Source organism: Coregonus clupeaformis, chromosome 11 (assembly GCF_020615455.1).
Source record: "Coregonus clupeaformis isolate EN_2021a chromosome 11, ASM2061545v1, whole genome shotgun sequence".
Lineage (NCBI taxonomy): Eukaryota > Metazoa > Chordata > Actinopteri > Salmoniformes > Salmonidae > Coregonus > Coregonus clupeaformis.
Genome location: NC_059202.1, coordinates 20,632,008 through 20,651,558, shown reverse-complemented (window position 1 = coordinate 20,651,558; position 19,551 = coordinate 20,632,008). Strand labels below are relative to the sequence as shown.

Sequence of the window (19,551 nt, the reverse complement as noted above, 5' to 3'; positions counted from 1 at the left end):
TTCATATTGCACCTTTTTGAGTACCTTACTGTGATTTGTTTTAAATAAAAATGTTCAAAATTAGCTTCTTAGCAAAGAGCAATTTCTCAAGCAAGAATTTTGCTAGGACTGTCTGGGAGTGGTCTGAGTGGGGAGGGGAAAACAGAAAACGATCTGTTATTGGCAGAGCGGTTTGGAACTCTCTTTCTTATTTGTCTATTAACTAATTAACGCCTGGTGATGTCACCAGGCAGGCCAAAACTCCATGGCTCGGTAGTGTGATAGACGTGCTGCTGTGCGTGTGTCTGTGCATTAGCCAGATGGCAGCCACAGATCGAATAGCAGGATTTTTGACACTTCCTCTGTCCTCAGAACGTAGTTACTTTCCACAACGAGGGAATGTTTGGCCTTGAAATTCCAGGCAGTCTTTTCAAACAGCACTTACACTAAAGGGCATATCATCATTTTCACAATTTCAGTGTTATTCCAACCTCCTAGTATGGAAATATATATGAAACACAGGAAAATCTTGTTTTTGAGTGCACTGGGCCTTTTTAAATTCTGTTCAATATAGGGAAGATACGAAATTTCCCAGAATGCATTAGTTTAACCCGCAAGTTGACCCTGAGGCCTTCAAAAAGAAGCCAAACAAATGAAATGGTCTGATAGTGAGAGCAATTGTCCCATAAGTTTTAAATGGGTTGTTAAGGTATGTAAACAGAAATAAAAGGTTTATAATGATGATGATCAGTAGTTCTAAGCTCATCAGGCTACACAGTCTGAGTAGTAATCTCCAAGAATCAATGGGTTTACATTATATCCAAAAAGTACATGTCCACAAAATCTTTGCACCTATATATATATGTATATATAAGGTAGGGTCTTATATAACTGCGTTGTTTGTGAAGAAAATATAATTGGCTATTCTAAGCACTAAGGTTAATATGGAACGTTGTTTCCGCAGAAAAGTGATATTATTTGGTATCTAGAAGTGTGACCTGTCATTCAATGAAACGCATGTTCTATGACTGATTTGAATTAGATTCTACTTCCGGTCACTCAAATTCTACATCCTGTGGGTTGTGGCCAATTCAAATTCCAAGTCATGAGTTGAATGGGATTCAATTCCAAAATCTGAATTGAGCCCAACCCTGTTAAGTGCTGGGTATCTATTGTCATTTGAAAAACCAACACAGTTAAATGTTTTGAAAGTGTGCTTAAGTTTCAGCAATGTGAGAATTTGTTTCATGTCCAAGGTAAATCTATGGGACATGAATAATCTTTGAACCACCCTTGTTTTGGTCTGTGCAATGGTTTTCGGTAGTCTTGTGTAATTAAGTGCAATTCATGATCAAAGATATTACACATTTTGAAGTGATTTTACTCTTCAGAAAGCCTAACCTACATCAAGCAGCTGCAAACTATCCCTCACTTTAATAGTGTTGGCACTCTTAAGTGATCCTGTGATTGGTTTGCGGAATATCAAAATGACATAATGATCAGCGTCTCCTCAAATGGACGACAGAATTTAGATGCACTTTTAGCTGAGAGGATATAATTACTTCTTGGCTCCTTACAGGTAGTTCAGTGTCTTGAGGACGTTGGCTACATGTCGTCCTCCCGAGTCACACATCATTATTTTCGGTCTGTTTACGGAGGCTCATCATTCATTCTCTGACGTGAATTTACCCATCAGGCAACACTGCAGCATTAAACAGCATCAGGCAGCACTGCAGCATTAAACGGCACTGGGCCAAGCGAAGGAATATGGGGGGGACTATTTTAAGCCCAAAAAAGGCTATGCGATATTGCCATGATCAATTGGCTGTTAGATAAACCTTGTGTAAGTCCTTCCTGTGTTTAGAGATCCTCCTGAGCGGCAACAATTCAGCCGAGCCCTCACTCCCCCATCGCTTCCAGGCCCCCTTACAGTCTTGGGAAACCAGGACGTGGTGCTCAGAGCTGCTGTCTCTGAGTGGGTCAAAGGTCAAAGGTCTCTCGCTCCCCAACTGCTCCGAAAGGCCATGGGTATATTCCTCCCCACCGACTTGTCTCATGATGGCAGAAATATGCATTGGAAGTTGTATATGAACCGAACATGGGCTCTTGCAGTACGTTTCTGTCCACATGGTACACCCTGGGGACTTCCTATTATTATAGATTTTATGCTGTGGACTCCCTTTTTAATTTGTTACACTCAACATAGAAATCCCTTTTTGGTGTATTATGTAAATTGTTTTTGAGTTGTAACGTCACTTAATTCACTGGTACGGAGAATGAATCAAAATGCTCTCCTTTTTTATGGCCACTCATAAAGCAATCGTGACCCTACGCACTTACTTTCAGGATTCAGCCTCCGCGTAGTCACTGTTTGTGACTATGAACTGCTAGCGCAGTGGTTTATGGTGTGTTTACTTTGGCTCCCGTGTCCAGTTAGCTTTGCTTCCTTCGTTACCACCCCATCAAGGAGACACTATGTAAACTCTGATGAAAGTGAAACACTAGATCGGTCGTTGCGGCCACAAAACATTTTCAGGGACAAAGACAACGTGTTAAAATAAAGGTGACTTGGTCTGTAGTTACATCTGCATTTCAAGACCTATTAAGAACTGTAAAAAAAAAAAAAAGACCGTTTGGGCTTTTCTTTAAGCCAAGCACAGTTTTGTACATTTATAAACCATCACATATCCATCCGTAGGCTGTACATTTTATAAACCATCACATATCCATCCGTAGCCTGTACATTTATAAACCATCACATATCCATCCGTAGGCTGTACATTTATAAACCATCACATATCCATCCGTAGCCTGTACATTTATAAACCATCACATATCCATCCGTAGGCTGTACATTTATAAACCATCACATATCCATCCGTAGCCTGTACATTTATAAACCATCACATATCCATCCGTAGGCTGTACATTTTGTATTTGACAAGCTTCCCATTTGCAAAGGTTTTGTCTATGTTGCATTTACATATAATAATCCACTTGGATGTTATAACACTTTGGGAAAATAGAATTTGTGACTTTATAACAAATCTGTTCACGGTTATAAAAGCACTTACCAATACATTGCAGTTAAAATGGGTGGCATTTATAAAGTGTATTCTTCAGAACTCTATGTGATGTGGAGGGCTGAACGTGTAGTTTATATGGGAGTGAGTGTTTGTCCTCTCAATAGGTAAGCATGTCATCTCCTCCATGGGAATTGTCCATAGCAGAATACCAAATAGCCCAAGGTGACAGGAGTAGCATGGGAATACACATTGTATCCACTGAGAGAGTTTCCAGACAGTCGTATGTCGTCATTCCTTACATATCTGTCTGGCGGCCTCGTTAAGGACAATCCGACCTGAGCTTTGTCGGGTCTTTTTATTGAGGGTAACTTATCTCGACGCACCTATTTGCTCTCTCATTTTACTCATAATGTTCAGCAATCTCTGTACAGACTCTGATGAGGGCCTCTTCTTTCTGGCCAAAGTGTTTGACAGAGATGGGCATCTCCTTTCGTTTCGCCCTTGTGAGCACACAGTGTCTTCTTTTAATAGCACCGAATCCACAAAAGTGATGCTCATGGGAAGGTGTCTTGTCACCTGAACCCCTGGACAACTCAAGCCTGGTCCGTCTTTTACACATGACTTTCTGGTTCCAATTATTTCCCTTTTTTTGCAGACTTAATTTTTCTGAAAGCACTACACATAACTGACATGCTCTTCGGGTTTGCAATCCTCATTCTCTGTAAGGAGCAGGGTGTCCAGTACAACGCTAGCGGAGGACTGCATGTGTGCTTGCCGTCGCCTCAGCGGGCTCTGATAGCTCACCGTCCCGATGCCGTTCATCCCCCGCTTCATGAACAGCTTAGAGTTCTCCGCCACAGATGAATGGAAGGAGATCCGTGTCAGATTCCTGCAGCCATGCTGTTCCCTAGTTTGCCTGGCTGGCCTGTTAGTAGTGGTGCTGCTGTAGTTGCAGGTGATGTAGCGTGTGAAGGCCTGGCGGAAGGTCTTGTTGAAGAGGGTGTAGACCAGCGGGTTGATACCCGATGACACGTAGCCCACCCACACGAAGATCTCCATCAGACGGCCGATCACGTTGACGTCGCAGCTGGCGCAAAGCACAGAGGTGACGTTGGTGATGAAAAACGGGCACCACATGACCACGAACAGAAGGAAGACGATCCCCAGCACCTTGGAGGCTCGCTGCTCATTGGTCAGGTTCTGCATGGACTTCTTGCCCATGGTGGACATGCGGCGGATGGGGATCTCGTCACCCGTGATGGGGTTGGCGGGAGCAATGGATTTTCCCGGCGGTTTCTCAGTTGTGGGAGAGGCCACGGACTGCTCCCTCTGGAAGACTGAGGAGACGGTTGGGCGAGTGAAGCGTTGGGTCACCTTTGACCTGAGCAGAAAGGCTTTCTTGCGCAGCACCTGGATGGTGAGCAGGTAGATGATCATCATGATAGTTAAAGGGATGAAAAAAGCTGTCATGGAGCCAAACATGATAAATTCTCTGAAGCTGTCTGGTTTCAAGAGGCAGGTGTGGTTGCTGTTAAAGGTGACATTGTTTGGAAGATGGTAGTTTCTCAGCCCCTTGATGGGAATGGGAATTGCGATACCTGTGTGAGAGAGAGAGAGAGGTTTGGTCAGTCAAATCATCAATCCAAACTTGGCTGTCTACAGTGTTAGATGGAAAGACTAATACTTGGTTGTTTTGGGAGTAGATACAGGATCTTCTCACAGCCTAGTTTCCCACAGTGGTCACTTTATGCTGCTTTGTTTTTGCATTTTATTGTTGGACATGAAATCTTCACATCTGCTTTTCCTTTTGATGTTGCCAGAGTATAAAACTGTTTTAAAGCTTCAAGCTTTCACGACTGAGGACAGCGGAGGTAGCGCAAAGGGTAAGGAAGAACAACTTCGTTCTGTGACTTCTGGAAGTTCTCATTCTTTGCTTAAAAATCTAATAAACGAACCATATATTGCCAGCTATAATACAGTGACAGTGAACACTACACCCTGGACGAAGAGACTCTTCTACTGTCGTGGCGTCTAAGTGCTGCTCGCGTAACTCTTAAGCAATCATCTGGTTTTGCTCAGGAAAATAAAGTAAATGTGTAGAACCTAGTCCTGAGTGAAAACTGGGAGCGTCCTGTTGTGGAGGAGTCTGAACGCTCTATGAATACCATTAACCTGCAAGTCTGCATTTCGTTGGACGGTGTATACCATGTGTGTCCTGTATATGCGACTAATAAAGCTTTAAACTTGATTAATACCAGGCTGAACTCTGCCAAGTCCTCACACCAGTCTCCCAAATGCTTCAGCCAGAGGAACAAGTCATGGCTAACGATTGTTAACGAGCATAGGGGTGTTTAATTTCCTTTCATACCGGGAAGCTAATATATAACGGATAACATATCATTAAAAGCAAACCAGTGTGCTTATTTACCAAGGGTTCACTGGCCAGTCATCAACAATACAGACTCGGGCAGTGGACGCTGAAATAATAAGAAGACATTCGATCAGGAAAATAAAACGATGTTTATGTCTCAAACTGTCTTGTTGGACTGTGTCAAATAACCCATTTGGGTATAGGCTTAACATTGGGCCAAATATGGGAAACCGGTTTGAGTCTGACATTCCCTCGTATGAAACATGCTCTGTGTGAAGAGGATTCCAGTGGTTCAGCTGCCCCATCTCCACCTCGTTTATGGTCTAAGATGAGGGCCTTAGCTTATCCCCTGGCCCTCATCCTCTCTTCAGTCTTTATCCCCTGGCCCTCATCCTCTCTTCAGTCTTTATCCCCTGGCCCTCATCCTCTCTTCAGTCTTTATCCCCTGGCCCTCATCCTCTCTTCAGTCTTTATCCCCTGGCCCTCATCCTCTCTTCAGTCTTTATCCCCTGGCCCTCATCCTCTCTTCAGTCTTTATCCCCTGGCCCTCATCCTCTCTTCAGTCTTTATCCCCTGGCCCTCATCCTCTCTTCAGTCTTTATCCCATGGCCCTCATCCTCTCTTCAGTCTTTATCCCCTGGCCCTCATCCTCTCTTCAGTCTTTATCCCCTGGCCCTCATCCTCTCTTCAGTCTTTATCCCCTGGCCCTCATCCTCTCTTCAGTCTTTATCCCCTGGCCCTCATCCTCTCTTCAGTCTTTATCCCATGGCCCTCATCCTCTCTTCAGTCTTTATCCCCTGGCCCTCATCCTCTCTTCAGTCTTTATCCCCTGGCCCTCATCCTCTCTTCAGTCTTTATCCCCTGGCCCTCATCCTCTCTTCAGTCCAAATGTCCTTTTGTCTGGTAGCCTAATTTTAATGAAAATACCAGAGGCTCTTTAGGGTTGCTTTTCTATTCAGTTTTGTAAAATTGCGGATTCCTATCTGTTCTGCAGTGCACATTGATGTTTATTGTTAAGAGTAAAATGGTTACTGGTCCAGGAGTCCTGAAATATGGTTGTAGTTTGAATGCTTGGTTTGTCTTACATTTACATTTTACATTTTAGTCATTTAGCAGACGCTCTTATCCAGAGCGACTTACAGGCACAATTAGGGTTAAGTGCCTTGCTCAAGGGCACATCGACAGATTTTTCACCTAGTCGGCTCGGGGATTAGAACCAGCGACCTTTCGGTTACTGGCACAACGCTCTTAACCACTAAGCTACCTGCCGTCTTGAATGTTATCCATAGTGTTGCAACAACATTTTAAAGCCGCTGCATATTTTGCAATTGTAATCCTTGTGTTGTGTCACTACGCTTTTTACAAGGGCAGTGATGTGAAATAATTACCTTCCTGGGGTCATACTCTCAAAATCATTTAACCTCACTTTTTAATTTTATGCTATTTTTGTGTAAATCTCTCTGGCTCATTAACTGGGTTTTCCCACAGGTCCCCTTGACTGCTACCACTCTGATGCGCTGTTACTCTTTACGAAGTGTTATAGTGGCGGGTATAGTTTTAAGGGAGGTACTGTATGTAAACGTTTTATATAGCTTTTGCTTTTATTGCATCCGGCTTTCTTTTCTGACCATAAACCAGGCACGTCACATCACAGACGCTAAGGAATTGAACTGCAATGACATAGCTTAAAGAAAGTTGTTCAAATGAACACTTTGGAGACATTGCGGAATGCTCCTGATATCAACACAGGACCAAAAACACAGAGCAGCTTACCAATAGATATGAGCCACACCACCGCTATCTTGGCCATGGCTTTGGCCCTGGACTTATACTGGCTGTGCTGAATGGGCTTCTTGATGGCGATGTAGCGGTCCAGTGAGATGGCACACAGGTGCATGATGGACGCTGTGGAGAACAGGACGTCCAGGAAGAGCCAGATTGGGCAGAGAAACTCTGGAAGAGGCCACCCGGAATCTGAGAAACAGACAGACGATGGAAAGCATGGGATTGTTAGCTGCTCTCATAGGCCAATACGGAACCATTTTAAGATTAAAACTATGCCTTTCTAGACAAATTCTCAAACTTGATTACTGTGGTGCTAAATCTTTTTAATGTTTTCACCCTGAGATAAGCCTAATTGAATTTGGATTTCAGTGACTAAGTCATTATAAACAGGATAGTAATAAGTTACTTGAATGGCTATCTACACTGAACAAAAATATAAAAGTGTTGATCCCATGTTTCATAAGATGAAATAAAAGATCCCAGAAATGTTCCATATGCACAAAAATGCTATTTCTCTCAATTTTGTGCACAAATTTGTTTACATCCCTGTTAGTGAGCATTTTCTCCTTTGCCAAGATAATCCATCCACCTGACAGGTTTGGCATATCAAGAAGCTGATTAAACAGCATGATCATTACACAGGTGCACCTTGTGCTGGGGACAATAAAAGGCCACTAAAATGTGCAGTTTTGTCACAACACATTGCCACAGATGTCTCAAGTTTTGAGGGAGCGCGCAATTGGCATGCTGACTGCAAGAATGTCCATCAGAGCTGTTGCCAGAGAATTGAATGTTCATTTCTCTACCATAAGCCGCCTCCAGCGTCGTTTTAGAGAATTTGGCAGTATGTCCAACCGGCCTCACAACCACAGACCACGTGTAACCACGCCAGCCTAGGACCTCCACATCCGGCTTCTTCACCTGCGGGATTGTCTGAGACCAGCCACCTGGGCAACTGATGAAACGGGAGTATTTCTGTCTGTAATAAAGCCCTTTTGTGGGGAAAACTCATTCTGATTGACTGGGCCTGGCTCCCCCAGTGGGTGGGCCTATGCCCTCCCAGGCCCACCCATGGCTGCGCCCCTGCCCAGTCATGTGAAATCCATAGATTAGGGCCTAATTCATTTATTTCAATTGACAGATATTTTCTCATATGAATTGTAACTCAGTAAAATTGTTGAAATTGTTGCATGTTGCGTTTTATAATTTCAAGGACTCTGCGTGGGCTTGTATGTGTAGGAGGCAAATAGAGATTTGTCAAAGATGCCCAAATAAAAGTGGAAATCTGGGAAGTGTGAAGATGTTTGAGTTTGAGTTTGAGTTTATTTTTACAGGGACAGTGCACATTAATCAACGTTTCAGTAAAAGTGCCGGTTTTAGCCAGCCGGCTAATTTTCAACCGCAGTCCCTGGGCAGGTTATTAAAAACAATTACAATATAGACAATAACAACATAGAACAAGACATAGCATACAGACATAGCAACATAGGACAAGCAAGACGTAGCATACAGACCGAGCAACATAGAACAAAAAGCAGCAAGACAAAATTCATAAAAGCAACAAAATGTTTCCACACCTCACAAGTTACAGACAACAGACATGGAAAGCGGCAACACACAGCTAGGGACCATGTTCACAAATCTGATTGACCTTTAGCCATGTCTTCAAGCATTTTGTGAAAGTGTGATATGTGGTGCAGTTGTGTGTGTCTGATGGCAGTGTATTCCAGACATGGGAAGCTCTCACAGAAAAAGCGGATTTACTAAAGGTGCTTTTCCTTAGGGGAACTACAGTCACCTCTCATGGCAGACCTTGTGGATCTGCTGCTATATGTTTGGGTTTTCTGTTTAACAAAAATACTGAGTGGAGGGGGAGCCAAGCCATTTAGGATCTTGAATACAAGACATGCATCGGTGTATTGCACAAGATTTTCCCAACTCAGGAGCTCATGCTTTCTAAGGATGTGACAGTGATGATGGCTATTGGGCTTCCTATCAAGCACTTTGAGAGCCTGTTTGTAGACCGACTGAATAGGTCTTACTGTTGTACAGCAAGCTTGGGCCCAACTAGTCAAGCAGTATGTTAAGTGGGGGAGTATCATAGATTTTAAGTACAGTTTTGCTACCTCTGTAGTCAAACAATTTCGTATAAATCGGAAATTAGCTAGGTTGAATTTGGTTATTTGAATTACCTTTTTCACATGCTTTTTAAAAGAGGTTGGAATCAAGTATGATGCCAAGGTACTTAAAATCAGATACCCCCTGGAGCTTCTCCCCTGACACATAGACTTCTGGCTCAGTAGCATCTGTTGCCCTCTTTGTGAAGAACATGCAAACAGTTTTTTTCACATTGAGATGCAAACACGAGTCACTGAGCCACTTTGTAACCTGGACCATTACAGTAGTGAGTTCTTGTGCAGCTTGTTGTTTGCTCTTTGCATGCACATATATCACTGTATCATCTGCATACATTTGAACTTCAGACCCAGTACAGACAGAAGGCAGATCATTAATGTACAGGCTGAACAGGAGGGGCCCCAGTATTGACCCTTGGGGCACACCCACATCATAGCTAAGAGTGGGCGATAGCTCATTGCTCACTCTGACACACTGAGTTCTGCCTTCAAGGTATGATTTCATCCATCTCAAGGCATCGGGGGAAAAGTTGAACTTGGACAATTTTGTGATGAGAATCTCATGGTTAACAGTATCAAAAGCCTTCCTTAGGTCCAGAAACACAGCCCCAACAACGCCCCCTTTGTCCATCTTGGACTTCACATTTTCCAGAAAAAAGCAGTTGGCCATTTCTGTGGAGTGTTTCGCTCTGAAGCCAAACTTTATGGAATGTAATGTGAAGGGGCTGTTGTTGAGGTGGGCAATCAGTTGTTCTGCTACACACTTTTCAACAACCTTTGACACCACAGGTAGTATACTAATGGGCCTGTAGTTACTCACGTCAGCAGGGTCGCCTGATTTAAAGATGGCCGTTATTATGGCCGACTTCCATACCCTTGGAAACACCCCGAGACCAATAGATGTGTTGGTGACCTTAGAAATGGGGCCAATGAGTGACTCTTTGTAGTTTTTAAGAAACATTCAGTCATGCCAGTTCTCTTACTTTAGTGATGCAGGTGTTTTTATGTTTTTAATTCCTGAGGAGGAAGTAGCCCGTTTTGAAAACGGGACTAATGGGACATTCTATATAGAGCTTGTGTTGTGGATACACCAGTGATGCCACCAGCATTGGGGAGATTCACTTCAATAGCTAATGATTAAAACCAGCTCTGATGTAGGGAATTGGCTATTTTAGTAAATAGTTAATTTACTGCAGAGAAATGCTTCTTAGGACTATGTATGGAGCTGAATGCGCTATGTTCTTGATGTAGATGTGTTCAGACCCCTTCTCACCAGACGTGTTTGTTTATTTTGGGTCCCAGGCGTGAAATTGGCGCATAATTGGGCTGGATTGTGTCCCATTTCACATTAGCATTGTAAAATGTGCTGTTGGAAAGGTTCTTGATTGATTTTCTTGTTAACTTGTTTTGCTGATGGCTTGTATTTCATAATTCAAACATTAGTGGATATGTTTGTTTTTATATACAAGTATTACTTGTAATATAATATAATAAATGGGCTTTTGAGCACATTGTTATCTAAGCACAATATTTTAGTGTTCTCCCTTCTACATGTTTTATTGGGGTCAACTGCGCACCATTTCATGGGCTTTGTTCAGCTCCACGTCTACTGAGCACCATTTTCAGGGGCATTGTTCAGCTTCACGTCTACTGAGCACCATTTTCAGGGACTTTGTTCAGCTCCACGTCTACTGAGCACCATTTTCAGGGGCTTCCTTCAGCTCCACATCTACTGCGCACCATTTCAGGGGCTTTGTTCAGCGCCACGTCTACTGAGCACCATTTCAGGGGCTTTGTTCAGCTCCACGTCTACTGAGCACCATTTTCAGGGGCTTTGTTCAGCGCCACGTCTACTGAGCACCATTTCAGGGGCTTTGTTCAGCGCCACGTCTACTGAGCACCATTTCAGGGGCTTTGTTCAGCACCACGTCTATTGAGCACCATTTCAGGGGCTTTGTTCAGCACCACGTCTACTGAGCACCATTTCAGGGGCTTTGTTCAGCTCCACGTCTACTGAGCACCATTTTCAGGGGCTTTGTTCAGCGCCACGTCTACTGAGCACCATTTCAGGGGCTTTGTTCAGCACCACGTCTACTGAGCACCATTTCAGGGGCTTTGTTCAGCGCCACGTCTACTGAGCACCATTTCAGGGGCTTTGTTCAGCTCCACGCACCACTTGCCCTTTTCTCATTTTTTCATTTTTCGAAATATTTTCTGTGGGATATTTAAATAAACTTTGATAGGTAGGTTACTTCTTAAGAGTATATTTTTGTGGGCCCTTTGTAATTGCTGTCATCTGTCTACTTAACATGGGCAGAGATTTTCTATTTTTTTCCTATGGGAATAAGCTCATACTCAACTAATTCTACATGGGATGATAGTGTGCTTAGACCAGATTTTTTTTAAAAATCTGTCTGCTGGTAACGTTTCTGATGTATAAGTGTTGCCAAGGCTACAGAGGTGTCCATCCAAGGCCACATTTCTAAGACAAACTTGTGAAGTCATTGCAGTGGACCAGCTTTGAGAGTGAGAGAGATGCAGAGAGAGGGAGATGGAGAGAGAGAATTCTTTGAAAACAGAGCTACCAACCTCTAGGGTGAGGTCACCATTCCAAAGTGGGGAAAAAAGGCCAGTTTGGACTCAAATAAAAACAAAGCTGAAAATGCTGTCTTGCTGTGTCTGAGTAGTATTATTGTCATTATGATAATCATTATTGTTGCTTACTTTAGAAAATGTCCCCGTTCCAGCAAATACCGGGGTGTAAACGATTTGACCTGAGCCGTTGACGTCTGTCAAACTCTGATTATACAAGACGAGCACACAGTTCTGAGGGGCCTTCTTACTTTATATGGGAATTATTTTGTTCTTCTCTTTGAGTGCGTCTGTAAACGCATCCTAAATCTGGTCAAAGCTGATCTGGTTATCAAAAATTGTTTTATGATCTTTCTGTATGATATTGATCAAGGGTGTCTCACTCATTATGAAGGTTTTTGGTTTTTCCTTTAAGACCTAGAAAACCAGGCGAGGGGAGTTCCTTACTAATTGGTGACCTTAATTCAACAATTAAGTACAAGGGTGGAGGGGAACCCGCAGACACTCGGCCCTCCGTGGAATGAGTTTGACACGTGAGGGGAAAAAAGTATTTGATCCCCTGCTGATTTTGTACGTGTGCCCACTGACAAAGACATGATCAGTCTATAATTTTTAATGGTAGGTTTATTTAAACAGTGAGAGACAGAATAACAACAACAAAAAATCCAGAAAAACGCATGTCAAAAATGTTATAAATTGATTTTCATTTTAATGAGGGAAATAAGTATATGACCCCCTCTCAATCAGAAAGATTTCTGGCTCCCAGGTGTCTTTTGTACAGGTAACGAGCTGAGATTAGGAGCACACTCTTAAAGGGAGTGCTCCTAATCTCAGTTTGTTACCTGTATAAAAGACACCTGTCCTCAGAAGCAATCAATCAATCAGATTCCAAACTCTCCACCATGGCCAAGACCAAAGAGCTCTCCAAGGATGTCAGGGACAAGATTGTAGACCTACACAAGGCTGGATTGGGCTACAAGACCATCGCCAAGTTGTTGGTGAGAAGGTGACAACAAGTTGGTGCGATTATTCGCAAATAGAAGAAACACAAAAGAACTGTCAATCTCCCTCGGCCTGGGGCTCCATGCAAGATCTCACCTCGTGGAGTTGCAATGATCATGAGAACGGTGAGGAATCAGCCCAGAACTACACGGGAGGATCTTGTCAATGATCTCAAGGCAGCTGGGACCATAGTCACCAAGAAAACAATTGGTAACACACTACGCCGTGAAGGACTGAAATCCTGCAGCGCCCGCAAGGTCCCCCTGCTCAAGAAAGCAGATATACAGGCCCGTCTGAAGTTTGCCAATGAACATCTGAATGATTCAGATGAGAACTGGGTGAAAGTGTTGTGGTCAGATGACACCAAAATCGAACTCTTTGGCATCAACTCAACTCGCCGTGTTTGGAGGAGGAGGAATGCTGCCTATGACCCCAAGAACACCATCCCCACCGTCAAACATGGAGGTGGAAACATTATGCTTTGGGGGTGTTTTTCTGCTAAGGGGACAGGACAACTTCACCGCATCAAATCTTGGGTGAGAACCTCCTTCCCTCAGCCAGGGCATTGAAAATGGGTTGTGGATGGGTATTCCAGCATGACAATGACCCAAAACACACGGCCAAGGCAACAAAGGAGTGGCTCAAGAAGAAGCACATTAAGGTCCTGGAGTGGCCTAGCCAGTCTCCAGACCTTAATCCCATAGAAAATCTGTGGAGGGAGCTGAAGGTTCGAGTTGCCAAACGTCAGGCTCGAAACCTTAATGACTTCTGCAAAGAGGAGTGGGACAAAATCCCTCCTGAGATGTGTGCAAACCTGGTGGCCAACTACAAGAAACGTCTGACCTCTGTGATTGCCAACAAGGGTTTTGCCACCAAGTACTAAGTCATATTTTGCAGAGGGGTCAAATACTTATTTCCCTCATTTAAAATGCAAATCAATTTATACCATTTTTGTCATGCGTTTTTCTGGATTTTTTTGTTGTTATTCTGTCTCTCACTGTTCAAATAAACCTATCATTACAATTATATACTGATCATGTCTTTGTCAGTGGGCAAACGTACAAAATCAGCAAGGGATCAAATACTTAATTCCCTCACTGTGTGTGTTTTTTTTATTTATTTTTTTACACTGTTTGTATTTAGGTGACCCGAAAAAACGCTTAGGCGACCCGCCCAAGGATTACAATGGTAGAAAAATCCCTGCTGTCATTTTTACATTTTAGTCATTTAGCAGACGCTCTTATCCAGAGCGACTTACATACATTTTCATACTGGCCCCCCGTGTGAAACGAACCCACAACCTTGGCATTGCAAGCGCCATGCTCTACCAACTGAGCTACAGGGGACTACGATAGCGTTCCAATAATTAATCAATTATCAGTTCTAAACTTGTATTTTTCTTTATGCTGCAGCATGATCTGTTTTCCTGCGCACGTGACAGTTGGTGGTCGGAGCATGTCTCCGGAGCTGCCAAACTGGAGTAGCGCATATTAATCCTGAGTGGCGCAGTGGTCTAAGGCACTGCATCGCAGTGCTAACTGTGCCACTAGAGATCCTGGTTCGAATCCAGGCTCTGTCGCAGCCGGCCGCGACCGGGAGACTCATGGGCGGCACACAATTGGCCCAGCGTCGTCCAGGGTAGGGGAGGGAATGGCCGGCAGGGATGTAGCTCAGTTGATAGAGCATGGCGTTTGCAACGCCAGGGTTGTGGGTTCGATAATAATATATATATGTATTCACTAACTGTAAGTCGCTCTGGATAAGAGCGTCTGCTAAATGACTAAAATGTAAAATGTAATCCTGCTATTTTCATTGTGGCCAACAGGTCAAACATTCCACAAAAAATGAACAAGTCACTCTGGAAAAAAGTAATTACAACTCTTCGGTCAGTAAAAAGAGTTGTTCAAAAAGAACGAAAACGTTCGAACTGCACATCAGTAGTTTTGAGGCAATAACTACTCCCGGTTAGTCTGAAATGTCTCCCGCAGCCAGGGTTTGGGATGGAGAGGAGAGATTTATCCGGGCAGACGCAGAAGAAAGTGGATAAATGGTAAAAGACGGAATTGCTATTGCTTTCTCTACGTTTATTTTAAGCAAATCTAGTTGTTGTGGTGTATTTGGAATGTAGAGTCTAGGGTTTAATGGCAGTGATGTATTAGCGATGACATGTCGTCGCCGTCCTCTGGGAAATTTCAGGTGGTATTTGGATGTTAGCACTGATCCCCTCTCTCGCGGTTTGCCTGTTCTTAGCGCCGCCGGCCTGGTTGTACACGGGCCGTAACTGGCCCACCCTGGCGAGTGGCTGTAAAGGCTCAACGTGAAGCACTGAACTCTGTTTATGTGTGTTTATGTCCCCCCCCCCGGCTGTGTGCTCAGTCTCCAGCCAGTAGAGAAATGACAGCTGCCCCTGCACAAACGTACCGTGCGTCCATTCACACATTCAGACATGGAGCTCTGTGCGAATGTACATGTGCACACACACACAGCCCCCCTCCCTCTGAACATGGGCTACTGCTCTTCAGAAGCCTCTGGCTGTTATTTATGTGATCACATGGCCTTGACTTTGATGATCCCCTCCTTTCCCTCCGTCTAGGCCCGATGGACATCCATTAAGATTATCCCCTCCTTTCCCTGCCAAGCACAGACGAGGTTGTGTGTGTGTGTGTGTCACAGGACCGTTTACTCCAACAGAGTTAATGAGGAGTAGTGGCTCAGCTAAAAAATTCTGCGTCAGGAAAAAGCAGACTCTGCTAGAGAGGGGTTGTTTAATTCTGCACTTTGAAGCACAGCTGCATTTGTAAAGCTACGCCACTTAGTGGAATCGAATGCAAATGTTTTTCCAGTTCGCTCTTGTATATTTTTTTTATTTTCCCCTCGTGACCTAAGTGAATGAGTGTGCGAGCTGAGGGAGAGATTGGTTTGTGATTGGAAAGTCATGCAGAAATTGGGTCGTCATGATCATTGGTACCTGATGGGGCTGTGCCTCTTCTGTGATTACACAGCCAAAGGGAAGTACCTTGTTTATTGTCCACTCTCTTGTGTTTTTGCCATCTGCTATAAACTGTTTATACTGTAGCTGGCGGAGATTCAGCAGGATCTCTCATGGTGTTTTTTTTTTTTTTTAACTGCTGTTTTTCAATTATTGTCAATATGCATGCTTACGGTTGTTCAGTTAACAAAATAAGGCGGCAATTCTTGTCGTCATCGAATGAGTCTACTAGATCCAATTTAAATGTTTTGGCTACCTACATTTACATTTACGTCATTTAGCAGACGCTGTTATCCAGAGCGACTTACAAATTGGACTACTGTGGTGGATTTCTGCTTTGCAATGCACATTTTGTGAAACAGTGTGCTCAGGTGTTTCTCTGGTCTCAACTGACAGCGGCTTGTTATAATAGCGGGGACTGGGGTGACCAAGTGCGATTTAAACCTGATTGATGGGAGCCAAGCTAAGCACAAGTACGAGGCCAGCCTCTGTGCTTGAATCAGCAATTATGCTGCTGTGTTGGGGCCAAAAATAATCATTCAAATGTATGTTGACGTCGAGGCAATCGACTAAAGATAGTTAAACTTATAGTTATAAGATATTTAGCTGGCAAACATTAGTAGGATCGTCACGAAAGTTTCCATTTGCTCCGTGCATGTGCTCTTTGAGCCAGTCACATGGTATGTTTTATGTTGAATGGCTTCATAATGAAAAAAATAATGCAACAGGCGAAATGAAGAATGCCATCTGCTTTATCTGTTAACCTAGTGCACAAGTTGACTGCAGGTATTTATTTTAAATAAACAAATTGAACATTTTGGTATTGAAAATCATACCGTGGGGATTTCAGAATACCCCAGTGTACGGTATACCACCCAAGCCTCGTATCAGTGGTGTCTTGAGTTACAAGTGGTTGAATGTACCAGGTGAAGGGGTCCTTTCTGATGGCACGGCAAGAGGGCAGCCATGTTGGGGTGACTTACTGTAGAGCACAGTGATGAGGGCGATGGGCATCACCAGGAGTCCCACCAGCAGGTCGGCCACCGCCAGGGACATCAGGAAGTAGTTGGTGGCGTTCTGCAGCTTCCTCTCCAGCGACACGGCCAGGATGACCAGGATGTTGCCCCCGATGGTGGGGATGATGACCAAGATGATGAGCAGGGAGGCCCAGCGTGGCTGAACTCCGGCCACCTCCCCGGACCCCGAGCCGTTGGCCGCCAGCGGGGCCGCCTCTGGCTGGGACATGCTGCTGTGGAGGGGACGGCTGGCCTGGGCGCGGGTCGGGGCTCTGCTCTGGCTGCCTCAGGGGGCTTGGTCAGCATGGTCACAGGGTCCCAGGGGCAGGAGTGGGCAGCTCAGGTCCAGCACACAGGGCAGTGGCTCATCCCCGGGCACAGCGTATAAACCAAAAAAACGGCCACTTCACAATCAAAAAAGCCCAGCTGCTCCAAAACTGAACAGGTCGCCTCGAAAAAATGTGTTGAAAGCAGTAATCCAAGCACAGAATGGACCTCCACTGTAAAGGGGTTGTTCGGTCAAGAGTTGGTTGTCTGAATCATAGTCTGGGCGCCGTTGTCTTCTGGTTTGTGTACATTCTAGAACAGGCCAGTTTCTACTAAAAGTTTTAGAAGGAAACAAAAGTGACTATGTTAAACCCCTTGGACATTAGTTTCAGTTTGAAGACCTAATGATGAGTGACATTTATCATAGCAAATGTCATGGGATTTTCCTCCACAGTCATTAGCATTGTTTCTAGATCATGGCTGAGTAATTAACCAAGGAAACGGCTATCGGCTGTAATCACTGCTTGCTTGCACGCTTAACTCTGGCATGTTTATCTACATGTTTTTTGTGTGTGTTGGTTAAAGAAAAAAAAAGAAGAAAAAAAACCTGCTGTTTGTTCTGGGTCTCTTTTGTGTAGTGGTTTGAAAAGTACATTTTCAAACGAAATGGTTAACCCATAAGGTTGAAAACCATTGCATGTCATTAAAACAACACTTAAGCTATAATTATTTCGAACATACAATTTAATTAAGCTTATAGTTTATTTTCATTTCACTTTTGAAATGCGATTTTTCCAATTGCTTTGTAGTGTATATAGTTAGTTGTATCCTAGTGGCTTAAGTCTTAAGGCACTAGGGTCATTATGAATCCCCCACCTCCATATTTATAGATCAAAGTTATGCAAACACAAGCATATTTGGCCATTATTTAATTGACAATAGTATTACTCTCAATATATTCACGTCCTCTAAATAGCCTATACATGTTATTTCCATGTCATCATCTCAGAAGTAATTGACTCATACATTTCTCTTCCTTTTTAAAGTTAACTGTCTGATGTTAAAACAAGCACAGCTCAGAAGTTCTTAAGACTATTTTACCAAAACGTTAACAATTTCCTGTAGATTTGACTTATTTATTTTAGATGAACAAATAGTTCGGGATTTACTGAGTTTCTCTTTCTTACCTTCACCGAAGGCAACAGCCCTTGTGTTCTCCTTTTAGTTTGTCCGGTTCATTTGTATCGCCATCTGAGCTGCTAGCTATAATCCTCATTTTTCAATCATGCAAAACCTTGCACGTTGGATGAACGGTGCTGTTCATCACCAAACAACTCAATCCTCAGGACTCCTTCAGTGGCTGCTTTTTTTCTTGTCCGCGCTCACGTTTTTATACATAGAACCCCTCCGAAATCTGAAAATGTCACGGGCAGCCATCCCCTTGTGAAAATAATTGCCTAACATTATCTCACTTCGGTGCGTTCCATCCTGCGGAAATTCCTTTGTCCTGCGTGTTGGATGAGCCCCCCGGTTTTGATTCGCATCACCTACCGCGATCACAGGTTGAAAACTTTCAGATGTCCTGTTTCCCCTCTCTCTCACTCCCTGTCTATCCCTCCCTCATGCTGCTTCTCCCTCCCCCTCTCTCCCTCCCTCCTATCTCTCTCTTACCTCCTCACTTACCCATGAGTCAGGCTAGGGAGAAGACAGATGAATGTCTCAGAGCTGGCCAAATGCCAGTGTTTCTGGGAGGCAATTTCCTTCAACACAGCCGACTTACTGTTTATATTTGTCACTTTCTGTTCTCTCCTCCAGTAGGGGTTGGGGGTTGGAGGAGGATGGAGTTGTTAGTGGTGCAGGCTAAATGTTGCTTCACAAAGCTTGTCCTATTGAAACAGCATTTTGACTTCTTGAAAAGAATTTGCATACTCTCCCAAAACATTTTTGCATCTCAAATCTCGCTAAACTTTACAATTGGTGTTAAGGGACTGGCCTAACCACCCCCGGCCAAGTCGGAGCAATTGCCTTTTGATTAGAACAAAGGCCCAAAGTCACCCCCCGCCTGATTCCTATGTGTTGGATGCTCCTGATCATCTGATGTTATATCTTCTAGCTAGACAGGATAACAATGGGAATGTTTTCACTTTGATTTGCTGCCCTGTCAACTCTTGATGAAGTCTGCAGTCATTTCTAATTTGAGTGGGATTGATGGTGCACAATGAGAAAAGCTGCCAAACGTCCTTATGTCTCTGTGTGTTGAAAGCAACACTACACAGGTGCTTTTCCATGACTAATTTGGATCGAATGGAATGACAAAGTGAATCATATCTGCTTTTTTTTGGCATGTATGAACTGCTGCTGGTTTCATTTATCCTTAGTGTTTCCCTGC

At 43.8% G+C, this 19,551-nt stretch overlaps 2 protein-coding genes across 2 annotated transcripts in view; one reads left to right on the top strand and one right to left on the bottom strand.

Moving 5' to 3' along the window:
- The window catches only part of LOC121576513 (26S proteasome non-ATPase regulatory subunit 1), an 80,007-nt gene that overhangs the window by 16,735 nt on the left and 43,721 nt on the right, over window positions 1-19,551 (top strand). The window lies entirely within an intron of this gene.
- Window positions 2,675-18,786, bottom strand: LOC121576514 (5-hydroxytryptamine receptor 2B). Its single transcript, XM_041889714.2, has 4 exons — window positions 18,350-18,786; window positions 16,863-17,494; window positions 7,150-7,350; window positions 2,675-4,603 (listed from the first exon to the last, which is right to left on the bottom strand). The coding sequence occupies exons 2-4, from the start codon at window positions 17,122-17,124 to the stop codon at window positions 3,681-3,683; spliced, it is 1,386 nt and encodes a 461-aa protein (XP_041745648.1). The 5' UTR covers window positions 17,125-17,494; window positions 18,350-18,786; the 3' UTR covers window positions 2,675-3,680.